Source organism: Sceloporus undulatus, chromosome 6, assembly GCF_019175285.1.
Source record: "Sceloporus undulatus isolate JIND9_A2432 ecotype Alabama chromosome 6, SceUnd_v1.1, whole genome shotgun sequence".
Classification (NCBI taxonomy): domain Eukaryota; kingdom Metazoa; phylum Chordata; class Lepidosauria; order Squamata; family Phrynosomatidae; genus Sceloporus; species Sceloporus undulatus.
Window position 1 is genome coordinate 132,347,846 of NC_056527.1, and position 17,162 is coordinate 132,365,007.

At 45.0% G+C, this 17,162-nt stretch overlaps 1 protein-coding gene across 1 annotated transcript; it reads right to left on the minus strand.

Moving 5' to 3' along the window:
* Positions 1-408: 408 nt before the first annotated feature.
* HTR3B (5-hydroxytryptamine receptor 3B) lies at positions 409-12,550 on the minus strand. Its single transcript, XM_042473967.1, has 9 exons — positions 12,277-12,550; positions 8,482-8,642; positions 5,607-5,651; positions 4,623-4,732; positions 4,210-4,379; positions 3,653-3,810; positions 1,649-1,859; positions 1,132-1,335; positions 409-659 (listed from the first exon to the last, which is right to left on the minus strand). The coding sequence occupies exons 1-9, from the start codon at positions 12,314-12,316 to the stop codon at positions 409-411; spliced, it is 1,350 nt and encodes a 449-aa protein (XP_042329901.1). The 5' UTR covers positions 12,317-12,550.
* Positions 12,551-17,162: the final 4,612 nt, after the last annotated feature.

Sequence of the window (17,162 nt, forward strand, 5' to 3'; positions counted from 1 at the left end):
GATTCCATGCACCTCCCTTTTAATGAAAGCATGTATTCTTTCTCTTGGGGCCATTTCACACAACACAGTCATAGCGCTTTGATCGTTATTTGCTTTCGCTGCCAAGGTTCCATCCTATGGAATTCTGGGGTTTTCAGTTTAAGGAAAGATATCTAGTATTCTCCACCAGAGATCACCAGTGCCTTTCCAGACTACCAACCTCATAGCATTGAGCCATGGCAGTTAAAGTGGTGCCAAACTGCATTAATTCTGGAGTGTGGATGCAGCCACAGAGAGACAAAGGTGGAAGTAAGGAATGGGATACAAGGCTCTCACAGCCTTACAAATGTTGCACTGGCTATGCCAAGGAATACTGAAAACTGCAATCCATGAGCACCTGGAGGACTGCATGATTCCCTATCCTTTACATCACTGCAAACTCCATGCCACCCAGAGAGCACCTAGGATGAATCCATACACAGTCACCACTAGAAGATACGCCCGAAACAGGAGTTTGTCCATCTTGTAGGAAAGAACCAGCCAGTTGCCTTCTACTTTGTCCATTCCCTCCAAGGCCTGGAGGTGGGAGCTGATGATGAGGAGTTCTCTTAGGACCTTCTCCAGGGGATGTGTGGCATCTTGGTCTTCCCTGCTTGAATCTTTCCTTCTCAGCAAGATGCCTGCAGGAAGTAAAAAAGAAACTTCATCACAAGAAGGGAGTGATGATAGCTCCCTTGAATAGCTCCATCCAACTTGGATAGTTCATTTAAAGCTCAACTAAAACTTTAGAGCAGTGATTCCCAAACTTTGGCCTTCCAAGTGTTATGGACTTCAGCTTCCAGAATCCTAGACCATTGGCAAACCATTGAACAACTATTGGATAGTTCATTTAAAGTTCAACTAAAACCTTTAGAGCAGTGATTATCAAACTTTGGCCTTCTGGCAATTGAAGTCCAAAACATCTGGAGAACCAGAGTTTAGGAATCACTTTAGAGGAGTCACTGTCCCACAAACATTAACATCACCAGCAACAACCAGCCACAAGCTCTAGTCTTTAAAACAAGGATGGATCCTCCTATCTGTTTTCTCTGCAACATGCTTCATTTTATAAACTCTTGGTCCTTTTCTCCCTTCATCTTTCTTCCTCTGTACCTCCAGGGCAAGTGGTTTTTTCCTCCATGTGTCCAGGAGCCTGAGAATTTCCATCACCGCCACATCCATTGATGCTCCTGCAAGAGCAAGATGTGAAGAGCATCTCCCGAACACGGTCTTCTCCCAAATGGAGGAACTTGATGAGTAGGATGGATTTGGAAAGGCTGAGGACCAACAGAGCCATACAGCTGGTGAAAAAGACACCTAGGGGAGAAAAGAAGGAGCCCTTCACAAAGGGTGGCAAAGATGATAACTTGTTGTGGTTATGTGCCTTCAAGTCATTTCCAGTTCATGGCAACCCTAAAGCAAACCTATCACTGGGTTTTCCTGGCAAGATCACTTCAGAAGAGGTTTGACACCACTGACCTTCCTCTGAGGCTGAGAGAGTGAGAGATGTGTCCAAGGTCACCCAGTAGGTTTCCATGGCTGAGTGGGAACTTGAACCCTGGTCTCCTGGAGTCCTAGTCCAACACCCAAATCACTTAGCTAATATGAATGCGAATATGGATGTACTCACTGATCAGAGGAGTGCTTTTTCCGGCTCCCGGAAGATTGTCAGACATATTGACCTTGAAGAGAGTGTAACCAACTAGGACACTTGTTTTGAATGTTATCCTTGTTCCCGAATTCGGGGGCAAGTAGAAACTGCCCAGGTCCACAGCCACCAAGAAGATGCTGGGAATTAGCAAACTGACCACATAAAGGAGGGGACGCCTGCGGATAACAATCTGGAGGAAATGGGTAGGGAGAAATTGAATGAATGAGTAAATAAATATGGCACAATATTGCTTAAAATGGGACGCTCTGCTCTTTTTCTTTGGTATAGTCAGCCCTCGACATTTGCAGATTTGACTTTTGCAGATTTGATCACTTGTGGATATAATATGTTACCTGTAGGGATTGCTAGATCCTCCAGAGAAATTATGTGGGAAGTTGACCATCGGGTTCTACTAGAGGACCTAGAGATCCCTAGAGAAAATACTTCTCTAGGTGTTTGTAGGTCCTCCAGTGTGATTCTACGGCCAGATTCTAGCAGATGTTGGCCACAGAGTTCAGCTGGAGGACCTAGAGATTCCTAGAGAGGTGTTCTCTCAGGTTAAAAAAGTAGTGTTTTTTAATTTGCATTTTTTCCTCTTTTATGGGGACCCTGTGCCCCAACCTTAGCAAATGTGGACGGTCTACTATATTTTCAATATAACATTTTTATTTCATTTTTTGTACAGGTTCAGTTTCCCTTACTCAAAATGCTTGACACCAGAAATGTTTTGGATTTTGAAGTTTTCGGATTTTGGAATATTTGGAGATGGGACCCTTGTCTAAACACGAAATGCATTTAAGCTTCCTAGACACCTTATACACATAACCTGAAGGTAATTTTATACACAATGTTTTAAGCAATGTTGTGCATGAAACAACATTTGTGTGCACTAAACCAGCAGAAAGCAAAGGGGTCACTATCTCTGCCACCCAGAGGAATCAGAAATACAACGGTATGGACGATTCTCACTTTGGGATCTGGTGATATATCTTTACTTTTGAGGAGCTTATCTCCTTCCTTCATTGCTGACCTTCCAAGTCCTAGCCTTCTTTTTCTTTCTTGGGTACAGCCTTCATTTTAATGATGGAGCCTGCATTTGTAAAGATATCTCTATTCCTCTCCTTCTCCACCCCTTTCCTGCCCTGTTTTTCATGGGAACATACCCTGGTCCAGAATTGCCATCTGCAAAGTCTCCACCACCTAATTCCTTCCCATGCCATCTTACAGGCAAGTATAAGCTTATTGCCTTTATATTCCCCGGAGGGAGAAAGAAAGAAAAAAGCAGGAGGGGGGGGGGGAAGAGAAGAGAACACTTTCAATTTAGCTGCATTTACCATTAGATACCCTTCAGGTGTTAGCGATATTATGCCACCATTTCATTATCCATTAACGCCAGGTAATAATAAGTCCAGAAAAGGTTTTTGCAGCCCATTGCTGCTAATGAAAGGGATTCATCTCCTTCGGTGCCCATTCAGCAGCTGTAAACTGGAGAGGGAATATTACCCAAGGTGAGTTGTCAACTGTCTCCTTGGGTCCCACCAGTATTAAATTGTACATAGCTGCCTTCATGACACAATGGAAGGGAGATGTTTAGCCTTTGGTTTCCAGCCAAAGAGAGATGCTGTCTCCTCACTCATGTCTTCAACAACAACAGCAACAACAACAAATAATGTTAATGGATCACTCTCTGGGTTCTACAGGGCCAACTATAATTGAATATTGCAAACACAGTTGCACTTTTAATGCTCAACATGTACATTTTAACAACAGTAAAAAAAACTGTGTACTAAATTTGTCCAAATGCAAACTATTTTTAATTCTGTTGCTAATAATATTTTTTAGCTTTTGCATGAAGTGAACATTGAGCTGTATCTGTTTACATTTTTGTAAACCACCTTGATTCCCAAACTGAGGAGGAGAAAAGGGAATTGGGGGAGAAAGTTCCTGGGTTGCAACAGCAGATAGCATTTTTTTTACACTTACATGAAATCGAATTTGAGCAAAACCTCCAGGTTGACTTTGTAGGATGTGCTGCTCCGGAAGCACAGAGACCAGCTCCCATTCGCTGTCATTCAGAAACAGCTGCTGGTCGCTCTGTATCTCTTCATAGCTCCTCCAGAAAGCAAGATCCACCTCCTGAACTGAGAAGTACACAATGAAGAAAGCCTTTGGGAAAACAGTATACAAAGGGATCTCGTAGCACCTTTGAGACTCACAGTGAGAAAGAAGTTGTAGCACAAGTTTTTGTAGACTTGGTCTGCACCCTCAGATGCATGGATTACATCTATTCACTCCATGCATCTGAGGAAGTAGACCTAAGGCTCCATCTGCACTGCAGAAATAATGCAGTTGGACTCCGCTCTAACTGCTATGGCTCCACCCAGACGGAGCCAAACACAAAGCAAGCGGAAAGGAGCCTGTATCCAGCTTTAAAATGGCTAAGCCTCCTCCTAGCAAAGAATAAAGCTCACAAAGCTCTGGAATTTGCACAGGGTGGTCTTGAACCTACACATTCCCCACTAGTGCAAGGCCAGTCTCACCTGTGTGCAAGGCACTACTGAAAGTCAGGCTGCAGTTCTGGCTGTCGAAGGGGAAGGCATACATCTCCAGATTGCATGCTGACACCACTTGCATGGGCTTGTAGTGCTTGACCACACCAGTGGCATTTAAGTAAACATAAGGGAGATCAGGAGATCTGCTGACATCCACGCTGTCCCAAAGAGAAAGAGAAAGGGGTTGGTAGGGATGAACAGCTCCACGCAACAGTTGGCCAGTCCAACAAATGTTATTTATTTCCTATCCCTCCTTTTGTGTTACAGTCTAAAAACACCAGTATTAAAGCATCTTAATTTTATGAAGAACAGAGGAAACAGCATTTTAAGGAGGAACCCACATGAATGTTAGAGGGAACCTGGAGTCATCATTAATCAGCCCAACCAGATCCAGAACTTACGATTCGCCAATGATAATATCTGGAACCCAGATGGAGCTGACCGGCAGTGAGATCTCTTGGATCCCATCATAGCGGCTGGAATTCCAAGTGAGATATTCATCCTTCCAGATCTGTGAAAGAGAAAAGTGGCATGAGTCTGTTGATATGTTTTCCAACAGTTCTAAAACATGACCAATAGATTTGCAACTAAGGAAGAACTTGGGGCTGGATTTTAAAAGATGGGCACAAAGAAGTGAGTTGAACACAGATGATCCTAGCAATTACCAATTGGGTAATCCTTACCAATTGAACTACAGTCTCGTAGACCAAAGTTGTTCAAAGCGCCCTTGTTAGTAAACGGGAGTGAAATGCTCCCTGGGTTGGTGATTTAACCAGGCACTCATTGCTTTGTGTCTGGGGATGCCGGTTATCCCAGTTCTGATCCAGCTGTAATGATTCTGGGCTTGGTGGTCTATACTAATTTTGATGGAGAAATGCTTGCACTCAGTGACTGCTGATGGTTCCAGTTTCACTGGGTTGGGAAAAACCCTCCTAGGTTTCAGTCCAAATTTTCAAGGAGTTCTCCTCCAAGCTGCTGAAACTACTTTGGAGACAAGTTTCAGCATCTTGGATGGCTCCTTTAGAGGTGAACTAAATCCTTGCTCGGGCTTGGAAACCCCACTGGGCGACCCTGGGAAAGTTGCACTCTCTCAGCCTCTGAAGAAGACCATGGCAAGCCCCTTCTGCACACATCATGCCAAGAAAAAGGGTTGTGTGACTCTAAGGCACACAACAACAACAGTCATGGAAGCCACCAGCCTTCCCTATTCGTATCAGGAGCTCAGCATGGCTGCCCTTCACTGCCTATCACTCTGGGAAGAGGGATCCAAATGACATTAATAAGCAGGAATGAAGAGGAATTACAGGGGAGGAGGGAAGGCTATGGGTGAGTTACACAAATTTCCTCCTGACCCACAATGGGTCCTGTGCATTGGTCCTCCTTACCTGCCGATACCAGATGCTTGAAATCAGCTTCTGATTTTGGGCATCCTGCAGAGAAAGAAAGAAAAAATCATGAAATGATTGCAATAATGATCATGATTGCTTGCATGACAACGTCTCGTGGTTTTAGTTTAGTTTGGGGGTTTTCCTGCTCTTCACAAACTGGTGAAACTAAAGAGGTGCTCCTTACAGGTCAGGATCTCCACCTGGAATGCTTCATTGCCCAGGTGAGGTGGGCGCCATTCACTGAGGCTGCCCAGAACTGAACAGACAAATTGGCCAGAGGACCAATTTGAGCATCCCTTGGTCTCTTTTGCATTATCACTTTGTCATTCCTGAACTCTCAGGTATCCAGCTCTGTCTGACACTCCTGGCAGTAAATTATCATGGATGAAATGGCCTGTTCTCAGCACTGTAAACAAATTGCCTCTCTCTCTCTCTCTTTCTCTCTCCCCTCCGCGTTAATTAGTTACTGTGACATTAATCAGGTTGCTAAGAATAATGCATATTCTCTGCAAAGGAAGGGCATTAAAAATACCAAAACAGAACTGAATAGCTGATGCTCCCATCTGCAAAGCCCAAAATCTCGATAGCACCTGCCCCACAAAGAGAAGGACAGAGCAATGCCAGCCTCCAGCCACACAAGGGAGAAAGTAGAGGAACACAAAAATTTGCAGGACTTCCAGTGTGATAACCACCATGAGTCTTCACCCTGCCAGGGGTGGATGATGGTCCCCGTAACACAGAGATGGTGCATCCAACCTGGGTTTTAGCTTGAATTTTAAATGAAGGATGCAAGATCCTGAGCCTTATCTCCCAAAACAGTTTGAATGTCTTGGAGGACCATTTTCAATTTAGTACAAGTGGGCCCTTGGTATCCGCTGGGCTTTGGTTCCAGGACCCTGCATGGATACCAAAATCCATGGACGCTCAAGTCCCATTAGGCACAATGGCATAATAAAATGATGTCCCTTATATAAAGTGGGAAATCTAGAGTTTGCTTTTGGGAATTTATATACAGCTGGCCCTTGGTATCCTCTGGGGTTTAGTCCCAGGACCTCCCATGTATTGCAAAATCCATGAACGCTCAAGTCCCATTAGGTGCAATGGCATAAAAATGTTGCCCCTTGTATAAAATGGCAAAATCAAGGTTTGTTTATTGGAATGTATATATTTTAAAACTATTTTCAAACTGCGGATGGTTGAATCCATGGATAAAAAAAATAATACTATGGATATGGAGGGCTGTTTGTACTTAAATCTGGAGCAGCTTCATTACTCACAGGGATGGGAACCACCTGCTGGCATGGGGCAGAACCATGGTAAATATGACTTCTAGCGGGACCCGGATTCTTGCTTGGTTGCCTATCCATTCCCTTTTGTACCTACCACCCTTGAAAAGCTCTTTCTTTCTACCAGACCTAGGCTTGGCGAAGCTTTCTTTGCTTATTCTTGTCTTCCTAGCCTCAACGTTGGGGAGGAGGGGACTTGAACATCTTCTGAAACTTCAGAAAAAGTAACTGGAATGCCTCCTGAGTTTCTCTCCATGCCAGCTGGCCAATGTAATTGCTCCTCTTCCTTCCCTCTTTGCTTGGGCTCACGCATTCAGATCCCTTCCATCTTGCTTGTTAAAAGCCAAGGATATTTGGGAGAATTGGAATTCATTAGTCTTCCTCACACAGGAAGCCTACTTAGTCTTAAATTGGTGGTTAGGAAACATCCAGATAATTCCTCCACTTTCTTATTTATCTTCCCGCCCGCCAGTTCGGCATCCTGTCGGAACAGATGCCTCGACGTCTGTCTGGGAGGCTCTAGCCGTCGGAGTGGAAGACGAAGGTACGCGGAATTTCGGCATTGACAAAACTCAATCTAAACAAATTGGAGCACTTTCTCCGTTGACTAGATTATCCGTCTCATCAGATTTCCCCAAGGTCCCCCTAATAAGTGGAGATTCTCCGACAGCTCCCGCCTTTTATGTGCAGGAAACAGGAGGCAAAAGATCAACAAAAGGAGTCGGAGGCGAGGCAAGAGTGTGCCATGTGCCTCAATGGCTGCTGAATTGCTCCTCTATTACATGTGCACACCTGCCAAGGCCCTGGCATGCGCGGTCTCTTTCCTTTTAGTGCCTACGTCTCCCAACAGCACCCCCAAATTTCTCCCCTGATCACTGGGGGTGGGTGGGTGGGAGAGGTACAAAAAGGTTTATCATCTGTGAAAGTTTGTTATACTAACACAGAAGCAACAATAACAACAACAAGAGAAGACAACAATTCCTTTTCCCAACACAACGGCAAACCTTGAGCTAAATACAACTGGTTAGCTTTAGAATAGACTCAGGCTCTTTGAAACTACACTTGTCCCTCCACATTTGCTGGGGTTAGGGGCACAGGACCCCCGTGAATGTGTAAAAACCACAAAGTAACAAAAACTCTTATGTTTTTACCTAAAGTGCTCATTCCCATTAAAAGAAACAAGAAAAAGAAGACAGAAAAACAAGACCAGGAATTGCAATGTTGTGAGCTATTGTTGACAGCCTTACCTAAAACTCTACCTGCTACATAGTTTTTAGACATAGTGGGGGGTCCAGACAGCTCTATCCTTTCCTCAAACAATTCCTGAGCATCTAGTTTCCAGAAGTGCTGCAAAGACAGTGCCCAACTATGGTAGGTAATTGCAGACTTTGCTCTGTGGTTTGCTTATTCCTGTATCATCCTGATGGCAAGTCTACATTTACACACATACACCCCGAAGGCCAGAGGAATCTATCTGACTTAGGGTTCCTTTGTTCCCCTTTAAAGCCATTTCCCCTGCAAGGTGTTCAACAGCGTTGCATCCTGCAACCATCACCAGCACCAAATGAGCAAGGAGTTGTCTTTACCACATCCAAGACCGCATGGACAAAGAGGTCAAGGTAGACCATGGTGGCCCTTGCCCAGTTCTGGACGGGCCGGACTCCCTTGTCATAGTTCTTCAGAAGACGCCGGGTCAAGCGATGCAAGGAAGAGTTTCCGGGTCGTTGAGTGGCTCCAGCCAGGCTTCCTGGTGAGCAAAGAAGAACAAATGATTTACCTTGGTGGAAATGGAAAGAAAGGAAGCTAATGTTTCCTTGCAAAGATTGGATATTGCTGAAGTAGCAGGCCAGGCATGGTCAGAATCAAAGACCTCTGTAGCATCATTGCTGAACTCATGGAAGTGCCTTTATGGACTACAACTCCCAGGATCTCCCATGTATTCTGGGAGTTGTAGTCCAAAACCAGGACTTTTCTACATTCAGAGAAGTAACTACAAGGGCATTGCCCCTCTAAATAAGACTTTTGCCCATTTCCATGATATTTTCCTTCAGGCCCCAAATGTCTAACATAGCAGAGAGTGAGACACTGAAAATCATTCCCACCGAGAACATACCGTCCAACATTTCACTGATGAAAACTGGGACATGAAAGGCCAAGCAAGATCTTTGGGTTTTCAAACCAGTTTCATATTTACCTTCCAGAGTCTATTCGGATCTTTCTTGGAGGGCAGAGAAGCAATTAGCAGCAAATATTTGCAATGAACAAACAAATAAATAAAGGTTGCCTCTGGGCACCCAGGTGGGAACAGAGTTGCCCCATCTCCCCTGGCATGGCATTGTCTCCCCTGGTGGCTCTGATGCCCAATCTTTCCCCAAGCTCTGAAGTCGCTTTATATTTTTTGATAATAGACCCCTGTTTCCTGTTAATGGGTTTTCAGGCTCGGCATTCTGCAGATCTCATTCAGGAATCTCAACCAAGTGAATGTGGAATAGGAATTAGTGGACCCAGGAACCCATGTGGTTTGAAAGCTAATGAGATTTTGTCTGGTCCCCTACATGGGCGCACTTCTCTTCTCTTCCCTTCCCTTTCTCCTTTTTATATAAGCTAGTTCAAAAAATCAGTTTGCATAGTAGAAAGTGTACAAGAGAAGGCAGTCGGGAATGCTGAGCATTTGGGCAGAAGGAGGGGGAGATATGGGGACCCAAAATTGCAAGTGACACATTCCTGAGGAGGCACCCCTCAGAAATGTAAAAGAGATGCGCCTCTCCCTCTGCTCAGGCCCTTGGGGAACTCAGTCTCCCGGACTCATTGGGCTGGAGCAAATTGCCAATGTGTGTGAGCAAAATCTAATCTTGCAGCGTGCGGATGCCGCCCGCATCTCCTAGCATACACAACGGCGCCTCTGATAGCTGTTTTGATGATGAGCTGCCGAAGCTTACAAGGGTTCCAGCAGGAAACTGTAAATGAGATGTCCTCTCGCAGCGGGCTTGACCTGCTCTTGGCCATGTTTTATACGAAGGATGCTATGCTAAAGAGCCCAGCTGGAAAGCCGTTCCTATCCTTGATCAAAGTTACACAGGCTCTCCCCTAAAAGGCTAAGGAACATGGGCTGTAGCATTGAATCATACAGTTGGAAGAGACCGCAAGGGGCATCCATTCCACCCCCATTTTGCCATGCAGGAAGGCACAACCCAAGCCTTCCTATGACAGATGGCCATCCAGCCTCTGTTTTGGTAACCCTTCTCTGGATACACTTCAGCTTGTCCAAATCCCTTTTGAATTATGGTGCCCAGAACTGGACACAGGGTTATTCCAGGTGAGGCCTGACCAAGGCAAAGGGAGGCAAGGGCAAACCCATCTCAACAAATTTCACCAAGAAAACTCCATGATAGGCCCCCTTTAAGGTCGACATAAGTCAGAAATGACTTTAAAACACCCAACAAGGAGAATAAAATGTGTCTGCCCAGGATTCATCTTGCTCCACATTCAAGATGTAGTGATTCTTCCAATAATTACGTACTGTATAGCAGAGCATTGCAGGTGAGGAAACCATGGCAGGCTGGCCACGACTTGCCTTAAACTAGTTGGATTGAAATTATTTTCTCAGGTGCCAGGAGACTGGGATCAGCAATGGGGAAAACTGGATTTTTCCATGAGCAAAGTTGGATTCTCTATGGGCAAAGATAGATTTGGGAACACCCACATAACAATGTGAACAGATTCTTGGAGTAAGGACAAACATATCTGCAAGTGTGGCTTTATTCCCTTTGCATATTTTAATCTTAGTGCAACCCAGCCCTCAACAGCATGCACTTCAATCTCTTGCTGCAAAACTGGCACCTGCCGGACCGTGCCCAAAAATGGAACAAAGTGTTGGCTTTAACCTGCTACACAGAACCAAAAAAGATTTTTAAAAAATAGATGTTTCCATGGGGATGGATGATTGCTTAACGGAGTTAATGATGGGGCTAAAAATAGGCCTAATAATGATCAATTGTCCGCGGTGGTAGAATATGATTTCAGACTCCGTGCCCACCTGTCCCCATTGTGGCTGCCACCAAGGAAAGTGATGCGCCTGGGCTGCGTTCCAGCAAGAACTGTGGAAGCGAGCGACACGCGCAAGCGAGTGTCCTCAGCATCAGCTGCAAAGCAGCCTGGAATCCTTGCAGACAAGACCCTGACAGCTCAACCATCAATGGAGAGCTAAATAGACTTTGGAGATTAGCACATGAAGCTTCCCTCCCGCTGCCGTTGCGGCTTTTTAAACACCCAAAACAGCAATGGTTCTTTTCATGCTACCACGCAATTGCGGATTGATAATAGGTTGCCGGTGTGTCTTATCGCACCACCGCTCTGTTTAATCATCAGCAATCTGAGATTTAAGTCTTGCTTTCATTGAAAATGGGGTGTGTGTGTAGTGAACCCCCTTTGAATTCTGTATGTAGAGAGATCTTGTAGCACCTTTGAGACTAAATGGAAGAAGGAAATTGCAGCATGAGTTTCCTAGACTGAAGTCTACTTCCTCAGATGCATTTTTCCTCCCCCAGGAAATGAAATGGTTGCGTTATCAGCAGTGAGAAGCCTTGCTTTCCTTGGGAATGAGAAGGGGTGCAGTGAAACTAGTTTAAATCCAGTTTGAGACTGCTTTAACTGCCCTAGGAATTCTGGGAACTGTAGTTCTGTGACACATTTAGCGTTCTCTATTTGAGAGCTCTGGTGCTACAATAAGCTGCAATTCTCAGCATTGAGCCAAGGCAGTTAAAGTGGACTCAAAGTGGATTATTTCTGCAGTGTGGTTTGGGTCCACGTGTGATGAATCAAGTATAGCATGTCAAAGGCAGGACTCAGGGCTCTTTCACACTACACAGTTATAGTGGTATGATTCCCCTTTAACTGCGACAGCTCGGTCCCACGGTATCTTGGGATCTGTAGTTTTGTGAGGTGCCAGCATGCTTTGACAGAGAAGCTTCAAGACCTTGTAAAACTACAAACCCCAAGAGTCCATAAAATGGAGCTAACGGCACTTAAAGTGCTGTCAAACTGCATTATTTCTACAGACAATGCACATTTCTAGTCCAACATTGAAACCACTACACAATGCTGGATGAATTTAGGAATCAACACAACAACCAAATCTTTCCCTCTCTTTAAACTCCTTGGAGCATTGCTTATGCCTTGGCCTCTGATGGCTTCCATGTCAAGGAGTGATAAATCCCTCCAGGTTTTTGCCTCGAAGAGCTATCAAAGGTGTTAAACCTCTTTGGAGAGACAGTTTTCATCACATTGGGCAGTTCCTTCCAAGCACAACTTAGTGGAAGGGCTTTTGCACAAAAGACAAAGTACCAAAAAGTACCATCATCATCGTCATCATCAAATCTTACCTGAAACAAAAACGAGGAGGAGGAGGAAGACCTTCATCATCCAGACACTCAAAGGATCCAACTCTGCCTGGAAATGGACAGCTTCTCTGGCATCTTATTGGAAATGAGGATGATTCTCAGTGGGTTCCTTCTCCTCTGTTTCTCTGCAGGATATCAATGCACTTCTTTGGAAATCTGCGCTGCGGTCAGCTTTTGATTTCACTTGCAACGTTTCGGAGCTCCCATGAGGTCTAACACTTGCTGGCCCTTCTGGCTCAGAAACCGACCGCAGAGAGCGTTTTAATGCCATCAGTTTGCCGGTGCTAAAGTGGGTTGATGGAATAGAAGATATTTCATTTAGGGATGTAGGGTATTTATGGAGGGGATTGGGGGTAGGAGACTAGGAGGCCACTCCTAATAGCCGTTCTTACTTGGAAAGCCAGTCTTACACGATGCCCTTTGCAATAATAATTGCACAGCAAATAGCCCCTCTAAATCAGGCTTATGCATTGGCATCTTTGGCACTGGCAGCAATTAACAACACTCTCCCAAACTACTTTGGAGAATGGAAACTTCCTATTCCCTAATGAAGAACAATCGCCAAGACCGTCAGCCAAGGAGGCAGAAGCCGGTGCTATCGGAAGATCCAGGTCGTGTGTCATCTTTCTGTCTGGGCTCCCTTTAATTAAAAGACAGGCAAAGCCGTGATGGATGGGAGCCCTCAGAGGAGGCCTGCCTTGGTGCATTTGAGAAAGGGAACCCAAAAGCCTCCTCTCCGGCAAGATCGTTCCAGGAGATAGATCCATTACTGGCTTAAGCAAGGAGGTTTAATCAACAAGTGCTTGACAAAAGGAAACCAAACAGAGGGCAGAATTTTAATGTAGGGAGAGCTAGAAGGTGAAAAACAGTAGACACTGACCACCGATCCTCTCCCTAAACCTCGGGGAAAACAATGTGGAGGCCAGACACTTTAAATCCTTTCTGCTCCACTACAAAAAAGTGCATAAAACCCCACTGGGTTACCTTGGGCAAGACATACTTTCTCAACCTCAGGGGAAGGCAATGGCAAACCTCCTCTGAACAAATGTTGCTGAGAAAACCTTAGGGTTGCCATAAATCAGAAATGACTTGACGACAACAACAAGCTGCACTGCAAAAGGCAACAGAAACTGCTCTGGTGCCATGACAAATAACAAGTCCCAGAATTCCATAGCACTGATCCACGGCAATTGAAGTCTTGTCAAACCAGGTTATTTCTGTAGTGAGGGTTCAGCCTCTGATTCTTATTAAATACCTCAAACAACTCTTTTTCCTGAGCTAAAGTGCAAGCAAGTGGCCATGTGCAGACAATACTGTAGTCGGGGACTTATTCTGTGCAAAATGCATACTTTTTTCCATGGAAAGCAGCATTTTCTGTACAGGAAATGTTTTTTTTCAGTGCAGAGAATAATACTTATGCATGGAAAACGTTGTTTTCTGCTCATTCAATGCTGCTTTCCACACAGAATGAGTGTATGCAAATTTCAGGACAATGAGTCCTGAAACATGAATAGTCTTCAAAAACCACACCGTTTAGAAATTTGCTACTACTGTACATTTACTCATTGCTTTTTTCAAGAATGAAATTAGCTCAGGATTTCATCACTCTTTCTCTGCTGTTCCTGCAATTCTGTCTTGCTCCCTGTCTGAGTTTTGGCTTTGCTTCCTAGCTGGACAGCTCCCTTGCAAAACAGCAATGCCCAAGTCCATCAGCTCATGTACTGGAAGAAACACGCTTCACAAAATCAATGTTTGGAAGGGTCAGAACCCCAGACTAAATGAAGATCATCCAGCCGCAGGTTTTCTACTGATTTTAACAGACTGCCTGACTGGGGTATACTATACAACCCAGCTGTTAGCTGCTTTACAACTTGGAGATCATATGATCCAGCTTTTTTGAGATCATATAGTTCATCTTCTTGGAGATCATATGGTTCATCTTTTTGGAAATTATATGGTCCACCTTCTTGGGGATCATATGGTTTACCTTCTTGGAGATCATATAGTCCAGCTTCTTGGAGATCTTGCTTCTTGGGAATCATATGGTCCAGCTTCTTTGAGATCATATGGTCAACCTTCTTGGAGATCACGTGTTCTAACTTCTGGGAGAACATATGGTCCAGGTTCTTGGAGATCATGTGTTCCACCTTCTGGAACATTATATGGTCTAGCTTCTTGGGGATCTTATAGTCCAGCTTCCTGGAGATCATATGGTCCAGGTTCTTGAGGATCATGCAGTCCAGATTCTTGGGGACAATATAGTCCAGCTTTTGGGGGATCATATGGTCCAGCTTCTTGGAGTTCATATGATGCAGTTTTTTGGAGATCATGTGATTCACTTCATGAGGATCATACAGTCCAAGTTCTTGGAGCAGCAAAACATCTCAGAGGCCGGAGTACTAAAATGGTGAAGTAAGCATCTCATTAAAAACCTGGCAAGATTGGAACCCAGGTCCATCCTTCCAAAATCCCACAGGGTTCAAAAAGGTCATGGCAGAGTTATGGCTCCAAGAGATTCAGGCAAGTAAGAGAAGGATTATAAGATAAATGGGGATGCTTTTTTCTCCCCATCTGTTCCCAAAACTTTTATGTCTTATTATTGAAGGGGAATGCAGGCACGGATCTTTCCTTCCCTCCCAATTTCTTCCTCCTGCCGCACGGCGCTCTGTTGCACCCGGCGTTCTTCTCCGCAGGAAGGCCGCCATCCCGGGATGGTCCCTCTGGAACGGCCGCCTGAGTTATCGAGACGGTGAAAGGTTTACTAGGCAAACATAATAATAAATGTAATAAGGGACGTGTTTATTATGCAAACAGCGGCTGAGTTATGTGTCCTTTAAGACTACTAAATAGTTTTTAATTACTGCTATATCAGTAAATCCCATAAATATGCAAATGCAATTAGTTCACAAAATAGGCCCTAAATATCTTTATTCCTCTCCAACAAAGTTCTTGGAAGTTAATCGCTAGCTGCCTTTGTTCGCTCCCTTGGCAGCCGAGCTGGAAATGATGGGAATTATGACAGATGCACAAATTGGGAGGAAGGGAGGGTTTAAGGGAGGAAGGCACGCATTTTTTTGTCTTTTCCTTCTCTCTTCATCCAAATTCCACATCTGGACCAGCAAAGATGGAGGAAGACTCGGACGAAGCGCCATCCCCTTCCCCATCACTAGCTTTATTGTCTTCCTTGCAAAGTGCTCTGAGCTGTGCATGACAAACATACCAAGACAAACGCAACTTGCAACAAAAGAGTATTGCTCTTCAAAATTCGTTCCAAAAACCACCCCACATTTTCTCCAAATTTCCAATATGAAAACCCTATGGCTGCGGAAGGAGGAAGGTCCGAAAGTGATTTGCTGCTGTGTGCCTTCCAGTCATTTCTGACTTATGGCTAGCGTTTCTAGGCAAGCGTCGTTTGGAAAGGGTTTTGCCATTGCCTTCCTCCTACGGCCGAAGTAGGAGGAAAGTGTGCGTATCTGTTGCCATTGTTGTATGTCTTCATTTCCAACTCATGGCAGCCCTAAATTGAATCTATCCTGGGGTTTTCTTGGAAAGGTTTGTCCAGAAGGGTTTATTTTGCCATTGCCTTCCTCTGAGGCTGAGAGGGTGTGACTTTCCCAAGACTTTCCCAAGTGGGTTTACATGGCCGAGCGAGGAATCGAATCCTGGTCTCAGGGGTTTGTGATTGTTGTGTGCCTTTGTTTCCGACTTATGGGAAAACCCTAAAGCAAACCTATTATGGGGTCTTGTTGGCAAGATATGTCCAGAAGCGGTTTTGCCATTGCCTTCCTCTGAGGCTGAGAGAGTGTGACTTGCCTAATGTCACCCTGTGGGTTTGCATGTCTGGGCTGGGATTCGAACCCTGGTCTCTAGTTGTAGCCCGACGCTCAAACACTATGCCACGCTGGCTCATAAAATAATAATAATAATAACAGATGATGATCATGATGAGAAAAACCTGGCAGGACTGGAACCCAGGTCCATCTTTCTAAAAATCCCACAGGGTTCAAAAGGGTCATTGCAGAGTCATGAATGCAATATACTCAGGAAAGTAAGAGAAGGGTTAGAGAAGATGGATGAGGCTGAGAGAGTGTGACTTGCCCAAAGGTCACCCAAGGGGTTTCCATGTCCGAGCGGGGATTCAAACCCTGATCCCCATGTGCTCAAACCACTACGCCAGGCTGGCTTTCTCCTTTGCACATCGCAGCTGTCAAATTTCCCCAACGTTATCCCAAAAGCGCGCATTTTGTATAGTCGGAGCACCATCTGGAGGCCAACTGCAATCAAGAAAATAAGGCCAGTATTGAATTTATCACACAAAGGAGATCGGGAGTTTATCCCATGAATATCCCCGAAAGATCACGTAATTACGCCGCCAAAAACCCGCCATTGAAGTGGTCGCAAAGGAGCATCGACACGCACCATTTTACTTTCGGGATTTCCGCGACAACGGGTTTCTGGCATCACTTTCTTCGCGCAATTGCCTGTGATAATCATCCGCGCAATGACTCACCATTTCTGCTTTCCATAGTACTGGAGGAGCTATAATTGCATATTGGAGTGTCCTTTCTAGGAATCTCTAGGTCCTCCAGTGCAACTCTATGGTCAACATCTACCAGACATTGACCATAGAGTTGCGCTGGAGGAGCTACAATTGCCTAGTGGAGTGTCCTCTCTAGGAATCTCTAGGCCCTCCAATGCAACTCTATGGTCAACACCTACCAGACATTGACCATAGAGTTGCGCTGGAGGAGCTACAATTGCCTAGTGGAGTGTCCTCTCTAGGAATCTCTAGGCCCTCCAATGCAGCTCTATGGTCAACACCTACCAGACATTGACCATAGAGTTGCGCTGGAGGAGCTATAATTGCC

Bases quoted from the DNA above. Each gene is read 5' to 3' on its own strand.
- HTR3B (XM_042473967.1), bottom strand. From the start codon at position 12,316: ATGATGAAGGTCTTCCTCCTCCTCCTCGTTTTTGTTTCAG. The intron at 5,652-8,481 runs GTAAAGACAACT...CTTTCTCTGCAG, and splicing joins TCCATGCGGTCTTGGATGTG to GATGCCCAAAATCAGAAGCT. The intron at 660-1,131 runs GTACAGAGGAAG...TACTTCCTGCAG, and splicing joins AAAAACCACTTGCCCTGGAG to GCATCTTGCTGAGAAGGAAA.